At 42.9% G+C, this 27,128-nt stretch overlaps 1 protein-coding gene across 1 annotated transcript in view; it reads left to right on the plus strand.

Moving 5' to 3' along the window:
• RASGRF1 (Ras protein specific guanine nucleotide releasing factor 1) overlaps positions 1-27,128 on the plus strand; it is a 54,687-nt gene that overhangs the window by 6,452 nt on the left and 21,107 nt on the right. The window contains exons 2-6 of the mRNA XM_081965181.1: positions 3,442-3,548; positions 21,483-21,630; positions 23,713-23,805; positions 25,546-25,799; positions 26,786-26,865. Coding sequence (XP_081821307.1) covers positions 3,442-3,548; positions 21,483-21,630; positions 23,713-23,805; positions 25,546-25,799; positions 26,786-26,865 — 682 coding nt within the window. The remainder of the gene's footprint in view (positions 1-3,441; positions 3,549-21,482; positions 21,631-23,712; positions 23,806-25,545; positions 25,800-26,785; positions 26,866-27,128) is intronic.

Raw genomic sequence — 27,128 nt, forward strand, 5'->3', positions numbered from 1 at the left:
AGCCATTGCCATGACTTGGCACACTTTCAGATAGCTCTGCCATCCTTTGGCATAGCTCTACCCCTTGGTTACCCCCAAACTGCTCAGTGCTGTGTGTCTGATAGCAGGCGGGGTCAGTGAGAACAGGCCACCTAAAGCTCTGGCCTCCCTTGGGTTGATCTAGGCAGCACTTCTAGGCTCAGCAAAGGGAGCCCCGACCTGCTCTTCCCTTTCTCTCGTGCACCTCCTTCCTCAGCACAGAACACAAAGACCTGGGAGGGAAAAGCAGAGACATATCAGGACCTGTAGGGGATCCAAGCATTATGGAAAAGGAAAGTGGCCCCAAGCCATTAATCAGGCAGAGCAAAGCCCAGGTACATTGGGTGGAAATCCCGCTCTGGGACCCCTCTGTGATGTCGGCAAGGCAAGAGCTGTGGGCTGTGCTCAGTTAGAACCATCATCCTTCCAAGCAGCCTCTTGACCTCTTTTGGCAAAGACGCCAAACCCCTATTCTGCGTATTTAAGAGCTCAGGAACATGGAGTGAGCAGTGCCAGGTGAGCATTTGCCCAGAGCAGCCACAGCATGGCAAGAGAGGCCCTTGTGCTCAACACCCAGCAGCCCTGACCACCATGGGAGTCCGGGGTCAATCTCTGCCTGTCAAGATCTCTTCCAAGGTTGCATTTTGGGGTCTCCTCTGATTAGAGCAGTGGGAGCAGAAGGGGGCAGCTAAGTGCTTCCTTACTTACTTGTTTCCCCACTTAATCGATTGGATCTGTGGCCATGCAGAATATTCCGTTTCCTAGGAGACTGCAGAAAGGAGAACAAATGAACTGCAAGAACTCTTTTGCTGGGCTAGAAGCTTCCCTGATGAAAATTAACACAACAAGAATAAATGCCAAAGAAAGCTAAAAATAGCCTGTCCTGAGTCTGCTCAGCTCTTCAACACGGCAGCCTGAAACAAACCGGGGCCTCCCCCTCCGTTTGGCTGAGACCGAACACTGGGGCTTATTCAACAGGCTGACACGTCCATGAAGTCTAGAATTAAAACAGTAATTAATATCCAATCAAAGCTATTTATTCAAAACTATCAAAGGCTCAGAGCATGCAGTGGAGTCGTGGGATCATTTGGTATTCAGTGGCAGGACAGGGCAATAGCTCTTCGACTAATGCATCTTAATGGCACTGGGCATTACCCAGTCATACACGGAAGGCTAAAAGGCATCCCGGAGATCCAAAGCAGCCACCACTAAGTTCCCTTCCAGACCTTCCATTCTGTGTTCCCTGATGCCCAGGCAGGAGCCCTCCCTGCGCCGCAGAGACTCCACACCTCTCAGGGCAGCCTCTTCTGTGGCGCAAAAGCTCTTTAGGATATTCTGGCTCTGGGCCACCATAATCGCTTTCCTTATATTTTCTGGTCCTCCCACTGGGAACAGCCTTGTGCTCCATCTGGGGTCCTTTGCATGAGACCCCTTCAGGTATGTCTCTGCCCGAAGTCCTCCACCCTGCAGGCGAGCCCTTCAACCATTCCGCATAGGTCGCGCCTTCCAAGTCCCTGCTCATCTTGGTTGCTTTAATTCAACCTGTGTCAATTTTTCAGTGACAATTCTCCATGACCAATGTAGCCTGTGGAGAAAAATCATGGCTTTCTCCGGATTGGCTTGCCCTGCTTTTGTTGATGCAGCTCAGGATTGCTTTTGGCGGTTGGTTGAGCGGTTTACCCAACTACATCAAACTGTTAGCTCATATTCAGCTTAGGATTCAGCAAAGCACGAGATCTTTTCTTTATATATTGTCGCCTCCTGTGGTTTCCCCTAACCTATCCCCAGAGCCCCACTTTTTTTCCCATTTCCTGATGAGGGCTCTGAGCTAAAGGTGGGGATACGATTAGGAAGGCCTAGAAAACCACAAAAGCCGCCTGGCACCTCAGGGGTGAGCCAGAGGCTGAAAGCCTTCTGGATCCAAGGGATGGTATTGGAGGCTGCTTTGGGTTCAGGATGCCTGACAGAGTGGCAAACGCTCCCAGCGCCCTCCTCGGGCGCCCCTCTCTGCCTCAGAGCCAGGCAAAGGGCCTGTTGCTGCTGGAAGAAACCCAGTCAGACTTTCTACCCTTTAGACTTCCAGGTGTTCCCTGCCAGGCCTGGGCCCCAAAATGAGATCCAATGAAGCCTGATCCTTTCTTCGCTTACACCTAATGGACAGATCCTTCCACATCATCAAAGCTATAACCCTCTGTCCTGGTGGAAATATCCTGAGAGATTCCAAGGGATGGTTCCCTGAGCCTCCTTCTCCTCCCTACCCCATCTAGCTCGGGACTGTGGAGTCTCTTTCTTTGGGCCGTCTGGGAAGCTGCAACCTCTCTTTTCCCAGGGGCAGATGGCATCGCCTTCAGTGGTGATTGTTTTCTCCCCTCAAAGGGCCACCCGACTCCTCCTCAAGAGGAAAAGCTATTTGGTAGAAGCCATCCTAATTTCAGAAGAGGCCTGGCTTCCTTTACCCCCAGAGCCAGGACAGGGCCTGGCTAGTCTAGGGAAGAGAAGGACCAGGGGAGGCAGGATAGCAGGGTTCCTAGATTTGAGGGGCTGCTGCAGAGAGGAGGGGCTCAAGCTATTCTCCAAAGCTCCCAAAGGTGTTTTTCCAGCTTTATCCATTAATCTTAAAATAAAAAAAATCTAGCCTCAATTGAATTTTTATTTTTAAAATCCTCTGTATCAAAATATGTATTTGAATTCAAATCTTTTTAGCTTTTCTACATGACATGATAAAATGTCCCTTCATGTTTGCATTCCCAACCTACATTTGAAGCACCTTTATACATTCTACATCATTTCCTTGGCATCATGTACTTACGATACACTATTCTATTAAAAAATAAATTTAAATCCTTTTATTACATATTTTCCTATTGATCCGGCTGTATCTTTCAGATAATAATAAATGGGGATATCACTGCCCACAGCTCCCTTGGCAGACCAGAGGTGACCTCGGGATGCCTGGGGGCTCCAGTTGAGGGAGCTGGTGGGCCTGAGGCTCAAGGCTCTCCTTGTTGTGCCAGTCTTGTATATTCCCGTGAAACATTTTGAGTGTGTTGATTTTAATGTTATGTTCTATACGTTTTATTAGTTTAAGCCACCTTGAGTTTTTATGAAGAAAAAGATGGGGCAGTATAAATAATAGAGCTGCAGTGGCGCAGTGGTTAGGATGCAGTACGGGAGGCTACCTCTGCTGACTGATGGCTGCCAGTGGTTTGGCAGCTCAATTCTCACCAGCTCAAGCTTGACTCAGCCTTTCGTATTTCTGAGGTCGGTAAAATGAGGACCCAGATTGTTGGGTGCAATATGCTGACTCTGTATACTGCCTAGAGAGGGCTGTAAAAAGCACTGTGAAGTGGTATATAAGCCTAAGTGCTATTGCTATTGCTAATAAATAAATAAGAATAAGGCCGTTTCTCTTTATTTTTATAGCATTATTTTACGGTTAACTTCAATCATGAGAACCAGAAAACTCTGGAGCTGAGAACCGAGGATGCCAAGGATTGTGACGAATGGGTAGCTGCTATCAGTCATGCCAGGTAAGGACCTCTGTAAGAAATGCCCCCCCCCCCCAGGACGGCTCCTGGCAGGTTGAGCCGGAGGGAGGGAGGGAGGGAGAGTATCTGGAGGGAAGGGCTGCCTTGCTGTTTGCCGTTATCTGAGGGCTCCTGAATGGTCAGCAGCTCAGTACCAGGCCTCGGCCCGGGTTTGGGTACCCCTGAGTGTCTTTCTTGAGTTTTGGAGAAGGCCAGGCAGGCTTCCCTTGGGAAGGGGAAGCAGGAGCTACAATTGCCTTCTTCAGGTACTGGAGTGACCCAGGCACCATTGGGAGCTCTCCTCCAACTTCTCAAAGGGCAGACCTCTGAATGGTGGGCAGCTTATTGGCAAGGAGAAGCTGAATACAAATGCTTTAATCTTTTGTCAGGACGAGGCGGTTGCTCTGGGATCCTGTGGGGAGCCTCTGCCTGCCCATTGTGCCTGTGCGCTTCCACTTCAAAAATGCCCAACAAAAGTGCAGAAGGTTATTTTCAGAGACTTCCAGCATTTGTTCCTGTTTTCAAAAGTCATATTGATGGCTATAAATGCAATTTTTAAATTTTCTTCCTCCATTGCTTCTTTGTATTCCCTTTCAGCTGATGAAGAATTGGGAAACTTAAAAGCTTTGTGGCATGTATCTCACTTGATGTAAATGAGAGTCCTGGAAGTTGAAAAGAGACAGTCAAAACAATTTAGAAACAATTTGAAGAATTCAGGAAGGAAAATTCCATTTCTATACAAAGATTTCCCCCTTAACCATCAGAAATAAAAACAACAACATAAAAACATTGGTGCATTTTTCTTTGTCACAGGGGCTGTTGGCTGCCTGGAATTGGTGCAGGATGTGGAGCAATGGTGGGAGTCAGCCAGTTCTCACCACTTCGGCAGAACTGGTTGTTAACTTTCTGAGCAGTTTGGTGAACTGGTTGTTGGGAGAATCATTAGGGCAGAGAAGCGGTTGTTAAATTATTTGAATCCCACCAATGATGTGGAGTTATTTTTTGTAACTAATTCCCAGAAGTTTAAAAAAAAATGGGGGGGGGGGTTGGACTGCTGTTTGTTCCTGATTGGAACGGATGTTTCCCCTCTGACCTTGTATTGTGACCTTGGGCAGCTGTGAGTTGCTGCAATCAAAGATAAAATCTCATCTTTGACATTTGCGTATTGATTTTATTGTCTTCCCTTAAATATGCTGTTTGTTTTCCTAGACTTTTAATTAACAATTAAAATAAAGAGAGAATAGTACCACTTCTGTCTTACAAAGAAAGCTTGATGCTGTGGAATCTTTGACTATTACAATGAACAACTTGTCTCCTTCGACAAATATCCTGAAAATTCCTTTGACCTCAGATTAAAGCTGATCCCGCCCATGAAAAGTATATTCTGTCTTAATCTCTTCTAAAATGTAAGAAAAAATAATGTTCCTCCTAAAGTTCACCTTTTCCTGGAAAATTGTAATTATAAAAAGCAGCATCAAGGAGCAGGACTGAAGCCTGATAAAAATATTGTCTGGGAATAACTATTTACTTTAAATTTGGGGGCCAGTTAAATAGCTCCCCAGAGTGCAGCTGAAGGAGCCATCTGACGGTTTGGCTGAACACGTTTTCTTTGAAAAATCCTGGAGAGCTGAGGAGGAGCCAGGCAAGTGAAGGAGGCTTCGAAAGGGGGAAACAAGAGGAACCAGGGAGTACAAATTGGGAAGGCTGCCCAGCTCACCATTTATGGATCTGAACAGCATAGAGCAATAAAAAGCAAAAACATTCCAAATCAAGGAAAAATAATAAGGCAATATTTGGCCTCCTCAGGCAGTCCAGGCTATTAATAGTCCCTATTTTGGCCATAGATTACCTCTGGCACCAGATGGTGTGTAAATGCCATGCTCCCACCGGAAACTGGCTGTCCAGGGGGGGAGCAGAGTGAGGCGGCACCTGGATGGACCAGCCGTCAGATCAACCCTCGAGGTTCAGTTTCTTAGTTCGCTGTAATGCAGCTTTAATCACTTCACTTAGTAGTGAGCTTGTGGATTGTGCTATGCTGTGGTTTCCTTGGTTATGGTTAACTGAATAAGCCACATCCTGGCTGAATGCACACAACCACACTAAGTCAAGCTTAGTGTTCCATCTGCCTGGGACCTTGGCCTTGGCTTGACCTGTACTGGCTTTCCGTGATGCATAAACAGCCTTATTTGTGTCATATTAGCTGAGACAATCACCTCTGGGGCACATGCCTACTACCCCACAACAGTCATGTGCTTTGCTGAATTCTCAGTGGCAGGAATTCAGTGCCAAAATATCAAATAAAATTAATGTGACTGAATATTTAAATCAGTAACAAGCATAATTAACATCCAGTTTGAAAATGCTGAACTACGGGTACACCAAAGGGGGAATCTCTAGGCCAGAATCTCTTCTGCCTCCCCTTCTGTGGTGCCACTGCACAGTAGCCACGGAGGCTGAAGAAAAGAAGAAGAAGGCATCACGCAATGCAGCTCTGCCTGCAGGAGGGCCAAGGTCCCAGGCAGATGGAACCAAAGCGAAAAGTCTGATCAAGTAGATCAACCTCGGTGAAAGAAGAACTTGCCTTTGCCTTCTGGACCTCCTCCCAGTCTTTGTTTCTTGAGGTTTCACAGAACTTCCTGTTTGTTTTGTTCACCAGAAGGTTGAGCCTTGACATCAAAACCGCCAAAGAAGAGAGAAAATGGGAGAGAACCACAGCAAGATCCCCTGCAAGGCAACTAACCAGTTCCTCCATCTTGAAGCCAGATCAATGATTTATTTCAATCATACTAGACCTGGGAAAGCCCTTGGAGGGCCTCTAGTCCAACCCCCTGCTCATGCAGGAGACCTTACCACTTCAGATAGGTGGCTGTCCAGTCTTTTCTTAAAAACCTCCAGTGATGAAACATCTACAATTTCTGCTGTTCCACTGGTTAATTGTCCTCACTGTTAGGAAGTTTCTCCTTAATTCCAGGTGGCTTCTCTCTTTGGTTAATTTCCATCCATTGCTTATTGTCTTGCCTTCTGATGCTCTGGAAAATAAATTGCTCCCCTCTTCTTTGTGGCAGCCCCTCAGATACCCTGGAATACTGCTATCATGTCACCCCTCATCATTCTTCTCTCTAGACTGGCCGTACCCAATTCTTTTTTTTTTTTTTGTAATAAAATTTTATTGGTTTTTCAAGATTTATAGGGAAAAGGGTAAATGGACAGGTATACAAATTTTGGCAGTTGCAAAATGTGAGAGGTGCCCCTCCCTCCATACCCATAGTATACATTTATATATAATGCATTAGTATATAATTGATTACAATCAGCATATTAGTTCTATTATTAAATTCAATCAAATTAAACAATTCAATATAAAATCCAAATATAATTCCATTTTCACTTTCGGTCAATTTATAATAATGTGATTTTCTTGTTTATTTTTGTGATCTGAGTCTTCTTGCTATTGCCCCATCTCCCTCCACTGGCAGAGCTCTGGCCCCTCCCGTGTCCTGCGTGTCCGTTGTGGTGTCTGGTGTTTTCTCTAGGAGTGTTTTATTTTTTTCCATAAAGGCCTGCGCCTCTATGGGTGAATTGATTCTGATTCTTGTCTCCTCCCAGAATATCAGCATACCTTCAGGCATCAACCATCTAAACCACACCCCCTTCTGGTATAATTTATTTGCTAATTGCGAATAATTTTTCCTTTTTTCCCTAATTTTCTTAGGGATCTGCTTCAGAATGGTTATCTCCATATCATGATATGTCAATGCTTGCCCCCTTTGTACACCCAGAATCTCATCTCTTGTGCTTTTTCTAAGGAATTTAATGTGAACCTCCCTGGGTACATTGTGTGTTCTAGCGTAAGCTGAGTTCACTCTATAAACCAGGTCTATATCCCACCCCATCTGTTGTTTTTCTTTGTGTGTGTAGTCAGCCAGAATGTTTGTCATGATGTCCCTTATATTTTCCCCATCTTCTTCTATAACATTTTGAAATCTAAGATAATAGGACATTCTCTCAAATTCTAATTTCATCTGTTGGATGTCAAGATCTTTGTTCCCTTTCTGCACAGCTTCCACCCCCCCCTCACCTCCTCCACCCCCCCTTCCACAAGATCCAGTCTCTGTGAGTTCTTATAAATTTGGGCTTGATTTTCTTTAATTTCATCTTTCATTTCCCTTAGCTGTTTCTTGATTTCCTCCTGGCCCTGTAAAATTTGTTGAAGCATTTGTTGAAAGTCCATCTCTATAGTCTTAGGTTGCATCAGTTCTGTTATCTTTGACTGTGTGGCTGGACTGGATGTTACAGATGTTGGAGCAGACGTGGCAAAGCCAGGTTTCCCAGGAGGTGGTCTTTTGGATGCCATCCTTTATAACATTAGAAGTTCAGTCCATATATAAGATAAACAGTTAGAAAAGAAGGGTAGCCAGGTGAGGTCCGGGAGCAGAAGAACCAGGCAGAAGAGAATCTCTCTAATAAGTCTGGCAATAGATGAAAGGTTTCCCCTAGAAAGTTCAAAAAATACCAATCCACAAGAGTTTCCTCTGGGAGACACGGAGACAAAGACCGGAAGCCTGAATTTTAAAGGTGGAGTCAGGTTTCACAATTCATAAAGACAACGGAAGTGTGCCATCTTGCCCTGCCAGTTTTGGGCACAGAGGCATAACAAAGTTTTTAAAAAAGTTCCAAAAGTCCACAAATCACAGTAGTAAGTAAAATTAAGTTGAAAAGAAAATCATCTCAGCCTGGGTGAGGCTTCATTCGTTGGCTCTCCCCCCTCCTCCTTCCCCGGGGGCTGAGAGCAAAATTATTCCTAGCCGCTTGTCCAAGGGGGGGGGAAGACCCCCCTCCCTCCAGCCGCGCCTCCAGAATACTCCGAAAGTTATTTTAAAGTTATTTTATAACTAATTCTTCGTACAAAATAGGGCATGAAGAGAGAAGCAACCTCACCGCACCGCAGCTGCTTCCTTCAATTGCTTCATTCTCCAGACGGCTTTAGCGAGGCGCGAGGCGCAGAAACGCGAGGCGCCCTCCGAGCTAGCTCCCCGGTGCCTTGGGCGCGCGAGAGACCTCCCGCCGGCCGCCGCCGCTGCAGGAGCTCCCCGCGATGCCGCCCCTCCGGCAGGACCCCTCTGTGGGGTGTCCTGTGCCCCCCAAGGAGTGGGGAAGCCCACCGGAGAGCCGGAGCGGGCAAAGAGATGCCCGTCGCCGCTGCCGCCGGAACCGGAACTGCCGTACCCAATTCTTACAACTGTTCTTCATATGCTTTTGTCTCTTCATTATTTTAGTTGCTCTTCTTTGCACTTTTCCCAAAGTCTCAACATCTTTTTTGTAAAGTGGTGATGAAATCTGGATGCAGTATTCCAGGTATGGTCTTATTAAGGCTTTATAAAGCGGTACTTGTTCTGACCGAGGCTTCCTAAGAGCATGAAGCAAATTCCTGGTCCCGGCAAAAAACCCTTTTATTAATTGACTGTGAATTCTGCTCATTCACATACAGCAAAGTCTTTCAAGGGAGGATTTACAGTCACAGACCTTATCTGGCGTAGAGAGCTGCCAGGCCGATAACTGCAAAACTAGGCAAGGATTCTTGCAGAGTCATAGGCCAATTGTCTCCTGCAAACTCCCCTCCCCTGTCGCTCCTCTTTTATTTCCTCTGGGAGGGGCCATTCATAATCCACCTCTGGCCTTACTCCCAAGTCGAGCCCTGTTCTTTAGCTCTTCCCTTTGTTTGGCAAATCTGCGCATGCGCACCCTGGGAACAGGCTCCAGCTGTTCATCTGCCTCACTGACGTCTGACTCTCAAAGCAGCTGATAACTGTCTTTCTGCCTCCGACACAGAGCCTTCATCAGAGCCTTTCCCAGACTCCAGGACTGGCCCATCTTCCTCCCCAAACTCCTCACTGTCCGAATCTGCTGCCAGCTCTACTGGCTGCTGACAGCCACAAGAATACTAATGCTTCACATGCTTTTGATTCTATGCCTCTATTTATACAAGCCAGGATTGTATGAGCTTTTTGGGCTGGCAACTCATGTTTAAGTGATCATCCACCGGAACTCAAAGGTCCCTTTCACAGTGACAGTTTTTGAGCCAGGTTTCGCCTAATCTGTACTTGAACCTTTGGTTTTTCTGCCCAGGTGTAAAACCTTGACTTTCTCCACATTAAATTTCATGTTGTTGGATAGGGCCCATTGTTTAAGTCTGTCAAGACTTTTTTGGATCGTGAGCTTGTCTTCTGGGGTGTTGGCTATTCCTGCCATTTGATGAGTTCCCCTTCTAGTCCCTCATCCAAATGATTTATGAAGAGTACTGGGCCTAAGACAGAACCTGGTGGTACCCTACTGCTTACTTCCCCCCATGTAGTTGTAGTACCATTAAGGATACTCATTGAGTACGGTGTGTCAGCCAACTACAAATCCATCTGGTGGTAATGCTGTCTATCCCACATTTTTCTAGCTTACCAAGAAGTAGGTTATGGTCTACTTTGTCGAATGCTTTGTGCAAGTCTAAGTATACTATGTCCACAGCATTTTGTTAAGTCACTGTCAAAAAATGAAATAAGATTGGTTTGGCATGATCTGTTTTTAACAAACCTATGCTGGCTATTAGTTATAACTTTATTTGTTTCTAGATGTTTATAGATCTGTTTTTTTAATGGGTTTTTCCAGTATCTTCCCAGGTATTGATGTCAGACTGATTTGTCTGTAGTTTCCTGGGTCCGTTCCCCCCCCCCTTTTTTTTTTTTTTTGAAGATGGGAATCACATCAGCTCTTTTCCAATGCTCTGGTAGTCCCCACTACTGCAGGATTTTTGAAAGATTTGGTACAGTGGTTCTGGGATAACATTTGCTAGCTCCTTCAAAACTCTGGAATGTCCCAGTGTCCCAGTGATTTATATTCATCAAGATCAGACAGGCATTCTCTTACCATTCTCTTGCTGATTTTAATTTTTATTTCTAGTTATTTGGTATGTTGGGCTATAATTTCTTTTTGCCTAAAGACTGATGCGAAAAATGAGTTAAGCCGCTCTTCTTTCTCTCTTCTGCCTGTTACCTACCTTGCCATCCTTTCTCTTTAGTGGACTTACTGTTTCCTTGACTTTTTTTCTTGTTATTTACATGCTAAAATAAACATTATTATTATTTTTGACTTTTGTTGTAAGTCTTTCTTCATTCAGAGCCTTTGCTTTCCTGACTTCATCTTTGCAGATTCAAGCTATCTGTTGATATTCTGCCTTAGTTACGTGCCCCTCTTTCCATTTTTTGTACTTATCCTTTCTGTCTTTGAGTTTATCAGAGAGATGTTTGTGCATGGAACCATGCTTCTTTCTTCTTGGGTTTCTTGTTTTCATTTTTAAGTGGTATTGTGCTGGGCTGGGCTTTTATTATCATATTATTCAGATTTTCCCATGCTACTAGAGTTCTTTTCTCTTTTGGGATTTTTATCCTAAATGTTGGTCTCAGAGAATCACAAAAATGCAGGAGCTGCAAAGGGCCACTGAGCCCAAGCAATCCCTGGCCAACCTCTGCTTGAATAATCCAATGGAGTGCTGTCCATCACTGGGTGGGTGGGGGGGCACATTCTGCTGAACTGTGCCTCTCATCTACCCTTCGTCCCATGCAGAGTTGTTAGGATCCCTGCATTTCCTTCTTCCCTGAAGTTGTGCAGCCAAATACAGCTCCCACTTTTCCCTGGAAAGGAATGTGAAAATAGATTCATTTTCCTGGAAAGGGAGGATCTTTGTTTTCTATTTGCATGTAGTACAAAGCGGGTTTATTCCTCTGCATGTCCATGACTGTACATCTATATGGGGGAGGTGTGTGTGTGTGCGTGCGCATGCGCATGCGCAGTGCAGGCTGCACAAACTACACTTTATGGTGTCTCTGCAAACGCTTGGAAGTTGCCTTGAGTCAGACTGTGAATATAACCTGGTGAGGGTTAGAGTGAGGCATGCTGAATTCTACAGCTTAAAGGTTCTTTGAAGCATGAAGTTTAAGCCCCTGTTAAGTAGTAGGATCCAAATTAAGCAGAAAATGGTCCAGTTTCTTTTTAGATAACTTCAGGAAAAGATGAGCCCACCTCTTCTTGGCTCATTGATTCCACTAAGTTAAGAGATTGTTGGAAACATCCCATTGGAAGCCACTCTATGCAATATAAATACATTTTTCTGTGTTGAAGAGTCTGAGTCAATGAAGAACTGGAGTTAACCTTCTGACCAGGGACATCTTTTGGATATTGGAGAGTATTATCATAAGCCCATTTGGGCTTTTATATGGACCCAGCTCCTTCAGGTTTTCTTCTGAAGATTTCATTTTTATAGCCCTGATTATCACCATTGCCTTTCATGGAAGAAATTTCGGTGAATCCTTCTCAAAGTGTGGCGCCCTAATTGGGGTTTGTCCCAAAAAAAAATGATTTAGAAACTGCACCTCCTCTGGCAATGTACATTTGCCTTTTTAGCGGTCTCATCCCATTGCTGCTTCCTTCTCTTTTCCAACCACTATGATTCAAGAGTGTTTTTCACAAGAGCTGCTATTAAGCCACGGCTGCTTCTTATCCTTCTTCATCTGAGTTTTGCTTCACAGATGAAGAATTTTGAACTTGTCTCTGTTACATTTCATTTTGTTGTTTCCATCCAATTCTCCAACTCCTCAAGGTCAGTTTGAATTTTATTTGTTTTCCAAAATATTTGCACCCAATTTTCTGTTACCTTCACGACTTCATCCCAGTGCTTAATAAAAATACTTGATACCTCTTCTGTTTAATGAAGAAATGTTAATCATATTTCCATAAATTATAAGTTTATCCAGACCCATTTAATAATTTGTTGATCAAAATATTGTGGATTAGCAGTAGACATAATAACATATGATAGTCTACTAATTAATCCTTTGACATTCTGTTCTCAGATGTCGGATCTAGTTCTCCAGGAGTCCTTTTTGAAGTTATGGCTGGCGTTTGTTCACTTCCAGTTGTCTGGCACCTCAACCATTTCCCAGAATTTCTCAAAGATTCAGTCAAACACTAATTCCCAGGAATTTCTTAGGAAGAAATTTATTTCCTCCTCCTAAACAAATATATTACATTCAAAAGAAGTAGTATTTCCACCAACTTGTTATCAGTCTCATGCTTCATCTTGCTTTTCACAGTTACAGTTTACAGACAAATCCTTTCCTGTTAGGAAGTTTACATCAAAATAGCAGTTCAGGAAAAGATAAAGGTTTCCCCATTTCAGACTCTATGGGGTGGTGCTCATTTCTGTTTCTTAGCCAGGGGAGCCAGCATTGTCTGAAGACCCTTCTGTGGTCATGTGGCTAGCATGTGGTTGGGACCCACAGAATGCTGTTACCATCCCACAGAAGTGGTACCTATTTATCTACTTGCATTTGCATGCTTTTGAACTGCTAGGTGGGCAGGAGTTGGGACAAAGAACAGGAGCTCACATCATCTCACAGTACTCGGGTCTCGAACCCTGGCTGTCAGTTAACAAGCTCAGCTTCGTTAATCGCTGAGCCATCACACCTTGGATAGGAGTAAAGTATTTATCCTTTTCCCCTTACCTGCTATCATTTTTCTATCATATAGTTCTTTATTCTGATTATATCTTAAAAAGATCTTTTCCCATCATTTCATTCTGAGCTTTCACGATCTCTCCCGTTTTCGACTGTCTGCATTTTCTGTTCCTTGGCAATTTCTGGAAAGCCTGATATGCTAATAGATTTGGTCTGCATCTGTTTGTCTCTATTCCAAGTTGTAGCAATGGCTCAGCAAGCATCAGGCTCTTGTCTCCTGGCAGGGCAAAGCTGCTTCCCTTCTGTCCTTCAGGGATCCATTCTTTGCTCTCTTGCTTAGCAGTTCAATGCCTATTTCCTCCATTCTTTCACCTGATAAATCTTCTGCTCTGAGCTTAAGGATGGTCGCCCATTGCTCCAATCTCCCATTTTTCTTCAACTGCTGCCATCAGCAAGGCTCACAAATCAGATGCCTCAAAGGAGCAGAGCTTGTGGCCAATAGCACAACAGTGTGCACAATGGTACAACAATTTTTGTCAGCCTGGCCAGAATGATAAGTTATTGTACACACTATCGATACTGCTACAATTTTATACATGCTTCAAAATATGCCAGAATATGCCTAGATTAGCCAAGAATATATTGTCACTTGAAAGTGGTGGATCAGGGGTCTATCCTGGAAACCTGCCAGTTAATTGCATGGGTCCCTCAGTTTTCCTCGGTTTCTGCTTGCTGCATTATCGTGGTTTGCAGCGGCATCTGCTTATTTACTGGGCCATTCTGCTCTTAGGACACATTTTGCAAACAGCAGCTACTTTGGAATGACTTGTTCACCTCATCTAGCTGAGCAATGGCTCAAAATATTCAGCTTTTCTGGTTGTTCCTCTCTTCCTCCTCCTGTTGCTCTCCCCATCAGAGCTTTCTGACTGTAAGACCATCTGTAAGCAGCCCACAGGCAGATTGTCTTGGACAACTGGAATGTAGCTGGACCACAGCCTGGGCTCCCCCTCTAGGTGTTATGAAAGTGGCATTTGCAGGAGAAATGGAGTAGAGCACAAAGGGCCACCTGCACCTTCAGATCCCTGTGGGGCTTCAATAATGACTGCAATTCTTTTTATTATTATTATTAAAGGTTTTAACAAATTTTACAAATATTACCCCTTCCCCTTCCCACCCTCCGACCCTCTCTCCCCTCAACTTCCCAGAGCAAAATACAGGGTATAAACATTTAACAATCATACGCTAGCATAATCTAACTGATTTTAACATCCTACCTCCTCTTTTGCTTTAATTCCCCTTTTGTTAAGCTAACTTTAGGTAAATTGTAGCATTCCTTGTGCTTTCACTCATAAGCTAATTGAAATTTTTTAGTCCGATATTTATTTTGAATATAGTCAATCCATCTTCTCCATTCCAGCTTATATTTCTCATCCGAATGGTCCTTCAAATATGCTGTAATTTTAGCCATCTCTGCTAGATTTACTACTTTTAGCATCCATTCTTGAATAGCAGGCAACTCTTCCCTCTTCCAGTACTGCGCCACCAACAATCTTGCTGGCGTCGTTAAGTTCAAAATCAAATTAGTCTCTATAACTGTACAGTCTGTAATTATATCTAACAAAAACAACTGGGGGGTGAACTTTATCCTCTTTTTAAGTATATTTTGAATAACCCACCATATTTTTATCCAAAATGCTTTGACTTTTTTGCAAGTCCACTATGTATGATAATACGTAGCATCAGCACAATCACATCTCCAACACTTAGGTTGTAAATTCGGATACATACAAGATAACTTTTTGGGATCTAAATGCCATCTATACAACATCTTATAAAAATTATCTCTCAAATTCTGAGCTTGCGTAAATTTTACATTTCTTACCCAAATCTTTTCCCATGTTTCCATCATTATTGGCTCTTCGAAATTTTGTGCCCATTTTATCATACAGTCTTTAACTAACTCTGTTTTAGAATCTATTTCTATCAGTATATTATACAACCTTTTTATATGCATTTGACTCTGGTCCCTAATTTGTTTTACCAAACTATCCTCATTTTGCGTGATACCAATTGTCTGATCTTTTTTCCATCTAGCTTGTAACTGTCCATACTGGAACCAGGTTTGAATTTCCCTTTCCTCTCTTAATACGTTCAAAGGCTTTAACTATAGTACACTTCTCTCTATATTAAGAAGTTCTCTATATGTAATTACATCCTGTTTTTGTTCTATACTTATATTCTCTATCACGTGTCTGGGTACTACCCACATAGGTATCTTATCATTTAACCTATATTGGTATTTTTTCCAGACACGCAACAGGGCATTCCTTAATATATGGCTTTTAAAAATCTTATCCACCTTGTTATCATATATTAAATAAGCATGCCAACCATATACCAAATCATATCCCTCAATATTCAGTATTCTATCCTCTGTTAGATTAATCCATCACTAATTGTTGATAAAACTACTGCTTCATAATATAATTTTAAATTGGGCATTTTCAAACCTCCTCTTTCCCGTATATCTTGCATTATTTTAAGTTTTACTCTTGGTTTCTTCCCCGCCGAGAGAAAGTTATTAATACCTTTCTGCCATTCTTCCAAATTTGCATCTTTTTAAAGTATTGGTATCATTTGAAAGAGAAAGAGAAACTTAGACAAAACATTCATTTTTACTGCTGCTATCCTTCCCAACAATGACAATTGTAGTTTTTTTCATTTATTCATCTCTAACTGTATTTTATGCCATAATGGTTCATAATTATTCTTATATAATTTCCCATTTGAGGTTGTAATGTAAACTCCTAAATATTTAACCTTTTCTACTATCTCGCATCCTGTTACTCTTTCTAGTTCTTCTTTTTGATTTGTGGTCATATTTTTAACTATCATCTTTGTTTTTCCTAGATTTATTTTGAACCCAGATACTTGACCATATTGATTAATTATTTTCATTAAACCGATAGCTAATTTCCCCGGTTGGGTTAAAGTTACAACCAAGTCATCCGCAAATGCTCGTACTCTATATTCATAATGCCTAATCTTAATTCCCTGTAGGTCATCTGACCCACGTATTCTATTCAACAATAACGCCAAGGTTAAGATAAACAATAATGGAGACAGGGGACACCCCTGTCTTGTTCCTTTTTCAATTTTGAAGGATTCTGTTAAACTACCATTAACTATAATTTGTGTTGTCTGTTTCTGGTATATTGCCTTGATAGATTGTGTGAAATTCTCTCCAAAATGCATCTTTTGTATTATTTTTATTAGAAATTGCCAATTCACTCGGTCAAATGCTTTCTTCGCGTCTAAGAATAAAAGTGCTGCGGGGACTTGGTTGTTCTTCCCCAGATATTCCAATATATTAACAATTTGTCTTACATTACTTTTCATTTGTCTCCCCTGTATAAAACCGGATTGATCATTATGAATCGTTTGTTGTATAATTGACATCAACTTATTTGCTAATATTTTAGCAAAAAATTATAATCTGTATTAAGTAATGAAATAGGTCTATAGTTTTTTGGCTGGGTGTGGTCCTGATCTTTTGGAATCAGGGAAATAAAGGCTGTTCTCCAAGATGGCGGTACTCTTCCTTCCATTTGAATTTTATTAAATAATTCCTTAAGAGGACCTACCATTTCTGATTGTAACTTTTTATAATAAACCGTTGTCAATCCATCTGTACCTGGGGCCTTCCCAATTTTTAATTGCTTAATTACCAGGAGAATTTCCTCTGTGGTTACAAGTTGATTCAATCTTTCCCTTTGCTCATCTGTAACTATAGATATTTTCTCTTTCTCCAAATATCTATCTATATCTAAACCTTGTATCTTATCACCACCGTACAATCTAGTATAGTATTCTGAGAAAGCCTTTTTAATCATATCCTGTTGATAAACTTCTTTACCTTTGTATTCTACTTTCTCTTAGTATGAGACTTTTGTTTTTTCCTTAACATGTAAGCTAGCCATCTACCTGGTTTATTTGCATTACAAAAAGTATTATGTTTAGCATATATCAGATTTGTAGCTACTTGGTCTGACATCAACATATTGAACTGCCCTCGCAGTAAAATAATTGCTTCTCTTGTCTTCTTATTGTCTGGATTAGATATTAACGCCTGCTCTTTCTTTTTTATTTCTTCTTCTAATTCCCTTCGTTTTTCCCCCTGTTTACGCCTATATAAATTATTCAAATTTATTAAGACACCTCTCATGTAAGCTTTGCTTGCATCCCAAACCATTTCCATCGATGTCCCCTTATGCATATTAAAAGCAAAATATTCTTTCAATAATTTTTTACATTCTGTAACATTTCTCTCATGTCTAAATAAATTTTCATTTAACCTCCAAGATCTCCTAGATCCCTCTCTATATTCCAATTCCATCCAAACCGGGTTATGATCTGTTAGAGTTCTCGGGCATATCTTCGTCTTCTTCACCCTAGAAAGTAAATCATTTGGTATAATTTATTCGCCAATTGCGAATAATTTTTCCTTTTCTCCCTAATTTTTGGGGGGATCTGCTTCAAGATGGTTATCTCCCTGTCGTGATATGTCAATGCTTGCCCCCTTTGTACACCCAGAATTTCGTCTCTTGTGTTTTTCCTAAGAAATTTAATATGGACCTCCCTGGGTACATTGTATGTTCTGGCATATGCTGAATTCACTCTATAGACCAGATCTATCTCCCATTCCATCTGTTGTTTATCTTTATGTATGTATTCAGCTAAAATATTAGTCATAATGTCCCTTATATTTTCCCCATCCGCTTCTATAACATTTTGAAATCTAAGATAAAAGGACATTCTCTCAAACTCTGTTTTCATTTGTTGGATATCAAGTTCTTTGTTTCCCTTCTGCAATGCTTCTACCCCCCCCCCTCGCCTCTGCCACCCCACCTTCCACAAGGTCCAGTCTCTGTGAATTCTTATAAATTTGGACTTGATTCTCTTTAATTTCTTCCTTCATTTCCTTTAATTGTTTCTTAATTTCTTCCTGGCCCTGTATAAGTTGCTGGAGCATTTGTTGCAAATCCATCTCTGTACTCTTAGGTTGCATCAGTTCTGTAATCTTTGAGTGTGTGGCAGGACTGGATGTTGCAGATGTCGGTGCAGAAGTAGCAAAGCCAGGTTTTCCAGGGGGTGGTCTTTTTGGAGACATAGTTTATAAAGTAGAGAAGTCAGTCAGTATAGAGAATGGACAGCTGGAGAAGTAGAGCAGACAGATGAGTCCAGGAGGCAGAAGATCCAAGCAGATGGGAGTTCCTTTAGTCAGTCTAGCAATAGAGAGGGATTTTCCCCCCAGGAAGTTCAAGAAATAACAGTCCACAAGAGAGTCTTTTGGGTGACACGGAGACAAAGACCGGAAGCCTGAATTTTAAAGATGGAGTCAGGTTTCACAGTTCATAAAGACAACGGAAGTGTGCCATCTTGCCCTGCCAGCTTTGGGCTCAGAGGCATAGTAAAGTTTTAAAATTATACCAGAAGGGGGTGTGGTTTAGATGGTTGATGCCTGAAGGTATGCTGATATTCTGGGAGGAGACAAGAATTAGAATCAACACACCCATAGAGGCACAGGCCTTTATGGAAAAAAACAAAGCGAACCTAGAAAAAACAGAAGACTCTACAACGGTCACGCAGGACACGGGAGGGGCCGGAGCTCTGCCAGCGGGGGGAGAAGGGGCAATACCAAGAAAGCTCAGATCACAAAAATGAATAAGAAAAACACATTGGTATAAACAGACCGAAAGTAATAATGACTATTTTGCAGTAGTCTCTTCTTGTCTTTGATGGTGTCCAGTACTCCGTTCCAGTCACCCAATAGTATACACGATCTATAATCCCATTGTCTTAATTTAGTATGAAGAGACTTGTAAAAAATTTCTTGTCGTTAGTTGGGAGCATGTACTCCTGTTAAGAGTATTTTCTTTCCTTCTATTAATAATTCAATTGCAATATATCTTCCTTGAGGATCTGCTTCGATTAATTCAGCCTTTAAATCTTTTCTTAAGTATATGACTATACCATTTTTCTTCTCTGGAGCAGATGCCACAAAGTATGATCCCAATCTTGCGTTCATCAAGTATTTCTGATCCTGTATTCTAATATGTGTTTTTTGCAAACAAATTACATCATTTTAAAATTGTTTCAAATAGTGAATTCCCCCCCCCCTTTTTTTTTGTGGTGAATTTAAACCATTAACATTCCAGGTTAGAAATTTAATTGTCATCTTCAGCTCCCTGAAGCTTTCTAAGAGCTGCCTGGAAATCTTGCTGGGATTTCACCTTCGGTCTTGCTCCCTCCACAGCTTCTGTGTTCGTATTTGTAATTTCTTGGATTATTGTCTGGGCTTGCTGTATCTTTAATTCTTGCTCTTTGCGTTTAGTGGCCGCTTGAGTTTGTCTTTGTTCCATAATTTCTTCGGTCTCCTCAGGTAAGTCCAGAGCTTGAGCAGCTCCTGCTTGTACCTGAATATCTTGCTGTCTGCTCTCACCTGTTTCTTTTCTTCCTCTAACTCCTGGGGATGGGGGGGTATCCAGCCTTTAATACATTGCTGTAGAAATCTCTTGCTTTCCAAACTGAGTTAAGACGATATCTTTCACCTTGATAATTCACCACCAATCCGGCTGGGGCCTCCCATCTAAATTGAATCTGGTGACTTTTAAGTTCATGCATTAAAAATGCATAATCCTTTCTGGATCTCAACATTTTTGAGTGGATTTCCTTCAATACTACCACATCTTGTCCTGCCACTTGTAACTTATTTTTGTAAATTGCTTGCACTATTTCATTCCTGGTTTACCTGGTGACAAAATAAATTACAATATCTCTTGGTCTCTGTCTGGCAATCCATGAATTGACACGGTAAATTTTATCGATCTGCCAGGCACACTCTACCTTTGGTTCGCCAGTTAATTGAGCGAAAGCTTCAGCAAAAAATATCTCTCAGATCTTCTTGGTTATGTTCTTTCAAACCTCTTATTCTTAAGGCAAATTCCATTGTTCTGTATTGTATCATTGTAACTTCTGATTTATCGATTTTGCTTTGTGCTTCTTCAACTTTATTCTCCAACTTGATATTAGACAGATTAATTTCTTCCACCTTCTCATCCAGAGATGTTACATAACCAAGTAGACCTTTAAATGCATCTACAATGTCCTCCCTAATCTGTTGATTACGGGTTTGGATTAAATCCTTAATTCCAGACATTTCCTCACACACGTCTTTAAAAGCATTTGAAATCTTTTCCTCCAAAACAACGGCTTGGTCTTTTAATGCATTTTGGAGAGCCTCAAGTGTCAGAGTTTGTGTTTCTACTGGGGGTAATAAAGATTGCAATTTCTGTGTCTGGGCTGGGGAACTTCCAGCACTCTTGGAAACGCTTAGTTTTGTTTGTTTTGAAGCCATTTCCAGATATTCAAACAAACTTTTCAACAGCCAGTTTATTGAGTCCAAAAAGTCCACCTATTCCCCCGGTTTTGTTAATAGTGACTGCAATTCTTGAATGCTAATTAACATACAAAGCTGCCTTATACTGAGGCTCACCACTATCTTCCCCCCTCCCTCTCTTTCCCTGATCTCTGAGATCCTTTTAACAAGGCTTTTCCCTTTCTTGTGATGAAGTTGAAAAAAATAGTTGTGGGGCATATTGGATGAGAAATTCCAGAGGAACACTGGCTGGTGGCAGCAAGTTCTCGGCCACAGCAGGAGCCCCTCCTGATGTGTACCCCAGGTGGTCCAGACCAGCTGGGCTCCCTTAGCCCAATGGCCTTTGAAATGAAACACCAGAAATGTCATTATTCCAGACCAGCCCTTCTCTTCTGAGCCCTTCTAGACAGACTTGCAGGAGAAAAATGGGACCCCAGCAGGGGACTTTCACGCTGGGGGTGGTTGATGGATCAGTAGTGGACTCCATACAAATGTATTGCTTTGACGCTTGTAAGATGCCCCGACTAACTTTCTGGTGAGATGGGCAGCAATGAAATGTAATAAATTAATATACATAAATAAACAAATAAATAAATGAATTATGTTCCTGCTTGATAGTTACCTCTAAGAATCACATATCAAAGACTGTGCCAAAGAACGGCTAAAGAGCCATTCAGCAGAGTTACTTTTATTTGGATTCCTGCAGAAAACAGGGGGCTGCATCCGATGGTCTCAAAAGCTGCTTTCAATCCAATTGTCCCAACATTCTATGATTCCATAAAACTTCTTAGCAGCAGCAGTTCATCAGTAAAGATGCTGGAAGTGAACTAGCACATTGAAAATAATTTGCTTTACAGGAACAAGCTGACCCCGGGAGCCCACTGTTGCTGTGCAGTGAGGCTGGGGGCATCACGAATGCCAGGCCTGAAGAGGTTTCAGAGCTGGCAGGAAGGAGAGCAACTTTTAACAGTTCCTCTATCTCTGCTGTCTCTGTCACAGTTATGGGACTCTCGCCACAGAGCACGAAGGCTTAATGCAGAAGTACCTCCATTTACTTCAGATTGTGGAGACCGAAAAAACAGTTGCCAAGCAACTCAGGCAACAAATTGAAGATGGAGAAATAGAGACAGAGCGCCTGAAATCAGAGGTATGGAGCCCAGCCTCAAAATGTGCTGCCAGCTGCTTGAAGTGCCAGGGAATTGGGTACTTTGCTATTTTGGGCGCCATTCCGTCATCCCTCCTGCTTCACGTGCAGGGGCCTTGGCCAAACTCCTGCCATCACGTGGGTTCCTGTTGCAGATGATGTAAATGGAGAGCAGATTCTGAACAGGCGCCTCGGGAGGCATTTAGAGGATCACTAGACTCCATGACGTGGGCACGCAGGTCAGGGGACTTCCTGGGTTTAAAGTCATTGTGACCCAATTGGCTTTGATTAAAAAGACCCTCTCGCTGGAGCTCCTGAGTGGTACTGTGGATAGTAAAAACACTGCAGTATTTGTCTAGAAGAGGTTAAACTCTGGCAGAAGGACAAAAAATGTGCATCAAGGGATTTTGGAAAAATCTGGCTCCATAATATCTGGAAATGTCCTGTGCCTTTATTCTGACAGCTTTGATTGTAAAGCCACTTTAAACCCAGAAGTCCATAGTAGGAGACTCTAGGAAAGTGTGACAGTTATTTAAAAAGGCCAAGCAATGATTATGGAGCTTCTGCATTCAAATGTTTGTTGAGCTTCCCTTTGTGCTCTTTGAAGAACAGATCAAATGGCCCTTTGTATGCATATGCAAATACCGATGATTGCATTGATTGCATAAGGAGTTGGGCTGTTTTGTTCCCAAGACGATTTGTTAAGACAGCTCTAAATAGACTGCCCTGTGTGCTCCCTAAAAGGCCCCTCTTGCTCTTTCCTGAGGCTGAGCAGAAGACCAGGGGAGGGGGCATTCCAGGGGCCAAGCTGGGAAGCTCTGGGCAAGGTTGGCCTGGGCAGTCTGTCTCATCCCTGGGATGGCGGCATTGCGGGCAATCAGAGGCACCCAAGACAAAATGGAGGCGACTTCTGCAGGTTTAGCTGTTTAACCTCTCTGTCTCTGTCTCCCTCTCTATCTCTGTGTCTGTGTCTCTGTCTCTGTGTGTGTGTGTGTGTGTGTGTGTGTGTGTGTGTGTGTGTGTAAACAAGGGAGTGAGCCCATATCCCAACTGGAACACCAGGCCATGGAGAGGTTTATGGAAGCTATTCTGTGCACTTGGGCTTCTCCTTCTTCAGCAGCAGATCTGAGCATTTGCTGCTGAGCAGAAGAAGCAGGGAAGTCAAAGCGCAGAATTGCCTCAGTGTCACAAGCAGCTCCTGAGGGTCGGTGGCAGCGCTAGATCAACTTCCTTACCCCATTACTTCCTGCTACTGATTTTATTCAGTTTGTTTGAGTGCTGTGCTGCTTTCACGTTTTCAGATTTTATGTCTAGGTTTACTTTTTACATTTAACTTTCTGAGTAGCCTTCCAGGAGAACCAGAACTGTTAACAATAAATAAATTATTTGCGGATGCTCTCTTTCCTTTCCCTGCCCAGTCCAGGCTACAAGAGCAATAAGGAGCCTCTTCCCGTCATGAAAGTCCCTTAGCTCAACTTGTGCAACTTCATGCTGCACCCTAGGCGAAGCCACGGTTTCTTGCAACCTTCCCCGGGCTGGTTTTTCGGTCTGGCCACTGACTGCCCAGTGAAGACCGGGATTGGGAATCTAAAGTGGTTGGGATGCAGTAAAGCAGGCTAATTCTGCTGACTGGCAGGAGATTGAATCTCACCTGCTCAAGGTTGACTCAGCCTTCCATCCTTCCGAGGTGGGTAAAACGAGGACTCCAATTGTTGGGGGCAAGAGGCTGACTCTGTAAACCGCTTAGGGAGGGCTGCAAAACACTGTGAAGCAATATATAAGTCTAAGGCAGTGTTTCTCAACCTTGTCAACTTGAAGATATCTGGACTTCAACTCCCAGAATTCCCCAGCCAGAGCAGACAAGTTGACAAGGTTGAGAAACACTGGTCTAAGGGCTACTGCTAATTACCCCTCCCCTTTTCTGGTTTTGGGCTCACAATTTCTCATGTACTGTATCATTAAATCACCCCCACCCCTATGCTACTAATACCTCTTTTAGTAGGTGATTGGAGGGAAAGCATTCTTTCAAAACTATTTTATAAATTAAAATATAAAGCCTGTTTCTGCTTTTCTCTGTCCTACCAGATTGCTGCCTTACTTAAGGACCACGAGCGCATCCAGTCCAACCAGGCCAACTTGCCAAATGATGATGACATTGACATCAAGAAGATCAAGAAGGTGAGTAGCCACCACAAAATGATGAGGGTGGTGGTGGAGGAAAAGCCCATGTTCAGACCTGTGAGAAGAAATCTCCTTGCCCATTCCAGAAGGCCTCTTTCCTCCTCAGGATTGGAGGGGACCCCCAGCAAATTACTAGAAGATTCGAGTGCTCATTGAGTAAGACATGAGCCCCTCCCCCACCAGCCTCTCCTGGTCAATCACACTATTTTACAAGTCACATCTTCAGTCCAGGGACTGAGCTACCAGGCACACAGCCCGCAAATGAACCTCAGGAGCATTTGTTGGCTTCAGCGGTTCACCTTGTTCTGTATCCATTCAGTGGCAGCCCACCTTTAGCCATCTTCTCTACTAGAATCTAAATCTTTGAGGAACATTTTTCCCCAGCCCTTTCGGGACATGGTTCTCCGGTACAACTCTTGATTGGACTGGCCTGCTTCAGACAGTTATCCCTCTCGTTAGCGGAACCTTGTGAGCTGTGGCCATCAGCATTTCCCCTGGGTGAGCACCAGATTTGCTGTGCCACCTGTCTTGATTTTCTACTTAAGGCCTTTCCATTAAGAAACCAATAAACAGAAACTGGCCTGCTGTGCTGGCCTCTGATATTATTTTGAGTTGCAAAAATGTTTCATATCATATCAACCAAACAGGTTATTTTCCAGAGAAGAATGTAAGAGGAACATTAAGGACAGCAGCAGGTTTGTAATTAATACAGCAAATTATTAATTAATATTAATTAATATTACATAGTAATTATAGCAAGTAATAGTACTACTACTACTAACAACAACAACAACAACAACAACAACAACAACAACAACAACAACAACAACAATAAAGACAGCACAAATTTTCTTGGATAAAGAAAAAGCTTTTGATAACCTGCAGTGGCCCTTTTTACTTGTCGTATCCAAGAAAAGAAATCCTGGGCAGTTCATAGCCTCGATTGAAAGTCTGTCTCAATGGCAAATGGTTTTTCTGGTGAGCAACAGAATCTTTTCCACAGACTTTCCAATAAGGAAAGGTGCCAGGCAAGGGGTCCCACTCTCTCTCTTATTATTGATCATTGCCTTAGAAATATTGGCAGAAAAAATTGGAGGCAAAAAATTCCATGGAGAGGAATACAGGTAATCCTTGACTTACCACCACAATTAAGCTCAAAAATTCTGTTGCTACGTGAGATCTTTGTTAGCTGTGTTTTGCCCCATTTTACAATTTTTGTTGCCACAGTTGTTAAGTGAGTCCCTGCAGTTGTTAAATTAGTAACAAGGTTGTTCAGTGAATCTGGCTTCCCCATTGACTTATCAGAAGATTGTAAAAGGGGATCACGTGAGTGTCATAAATATGAGCTAGTTGCCACGTATCTGAATTTTGATCATGTGACTGTGGGGATGCGGCAGTGATTGTAAGTGTGAAAAACAATCATAAATCACTTTTTTCAGTGCCCTTGTCCTCTTGAATGATCACTAAATGAATTGTTGAGGACTCCCTGTATAAGCTTAATTGTGCTTCAGATGATGGAGCATTAACCATCACAGAAACATAAACTGCATTAAGACAGTTGATGAAAATAATGCAAGGCTTGGGAGAATCAATGTCCAAAAGCCAAAAATAATTTCAAGACACTGAACACATGAAGATTTTCCTGTGGAAGGATCTGTCTGCCACACAATAGATTCAGGGAAGGATCCGGGATTGCACTTGACAGGCAATAACCTGGACTCCCCTCTCTGGAAACAGGTCCAGAGTTTTCTCCGGGGATGGCTGTGCAGAAGGAAGTGGAAGACCATCATCCAGGATTACATCCGCTCCCCTCACGCTGACAGCATGCGGAAGAGGAACCAGGTGGTCTTCAGCATGTTGGAAGCCGAAGCTGAGTACGTGCAGCAGCTGCACATCCTCGTCAACAACTTCCTGCGCCCACTGAGGATGGCGGCCAGTTCTAAAAAGCCCCCCATCACCCATGATGACGTCAGCAGCATCTTCCTGAACAGGTGAGTCAGAAGGAATCTGGCTAAAGAAAGCCACCACTTTCACTGTGGCTTATAAAAGTCACCAGACCATTGGGTGCCTGCCTTCCGGTCATGCCCTGCATGTGCCAATCTTTCAAGGCATGTAAGGGAACCTGGGGAGTGGGAAGGCTTGACCAGATATGAACCACTCCTGTGCAGCTGCGGTCAGGGATTAAGGGAGACAGTGTGTCTTTCTCAGGAATCTGGGAGCAGGGAATCAAGAATGAGCAGAAAAGGGGTGGAATCCAACTGGTGTCTTCCAAGTTCCTTTAGAGACCACAGCAGAGCTTTTGGGGGAGACAAAGAGGGAGGGAGGGAGGGAGGGAGGGAGGGAGGGAGAAGTAGCCACACAATTCTCTTCTGAGGATCTCCAAGGAGTTCTCTCTTAAGAAGGTCTGGGTTTCTATTCTCTCATTCCCAAGGTGACAGGATGTGAAATCATGGATTTGGGTTCAGGAAAGGTAGGTTCCAGTTGTGCTTCCTAAACAAACAAGCAGTTTGATAGTGGAATCCATGATGTAGGGGGTGTACTTAAGGCGAGCATTGGCTGCTTCTGAAACTGATCATTAATCTGGATTCCTGCACAACGTTGGACCAATGGCTTTGATTGTTCCTTCCAAGACTACAATTCTGTGATCCTATGGGGGATTGTAAGTGGGGTGGAAAAGAATCTGCTAACTCTCCAAAATCACACGTGGGAGGTGCTCCCCGGTGATTGGCTGCCCTCCCAGACTTTCAGATTTGGGAATCATTTTCCTTTGATTCAGGAGACAAGGCAGAGAGCCGAGTGAGGAAAAACTCAACACACATCTTATCCTCTTCTGCTATGCATAGCAGCCTGGGGGAAGTAAGATTTTCTTCCCAGCAAAATGAGTTTTCATAGGTGATAAGCCAAACGCCCCTCCTCCTCCCTCCAGTGCCAGGTTTTTAGTTCCTAACTTCTGGCCCACATTTCTTTCTTTTTTTAGTGAAACCATCATGTTTTTACACCAGATCTTTTACCAGGGCTTAAAAGCACGCATCTCTAGCTGGCCAACCTTGGTGCTTGGTGAGTGTAAAGAAATTTGCTTTTTACCCTGTTCGAGATTAAACCAAATGCGTAGGACCTTTAGCAAAGTGCAAGGGGCTTGGTTTCCAGGCATCCGGAGGGGAGGGTGGGATTCACCATTCCATTTTGTCTCCCTACCTCATGGCCAGGCTGCCAATCCAGGCAAACTGAGTATTCTAAGTATCCTCTGATTTGGGAAGGGAGATACTTCTGCAGCCAAGATCTGCTGTACTTTTCAGATCTTGGGTTTCCCCCCCAAACGT

Source organism: Natrix helvetica, assembly GCF_964273705.1.
Source record: "Natrix helvetica genome assembly, chromosome: 12".
NCBI classification, from domain to species: Eukaryota; Metazoa; Chordata; class Lepidosauria; order Squamata; family Natricidae; genus Natrix; species Natrix helvetica.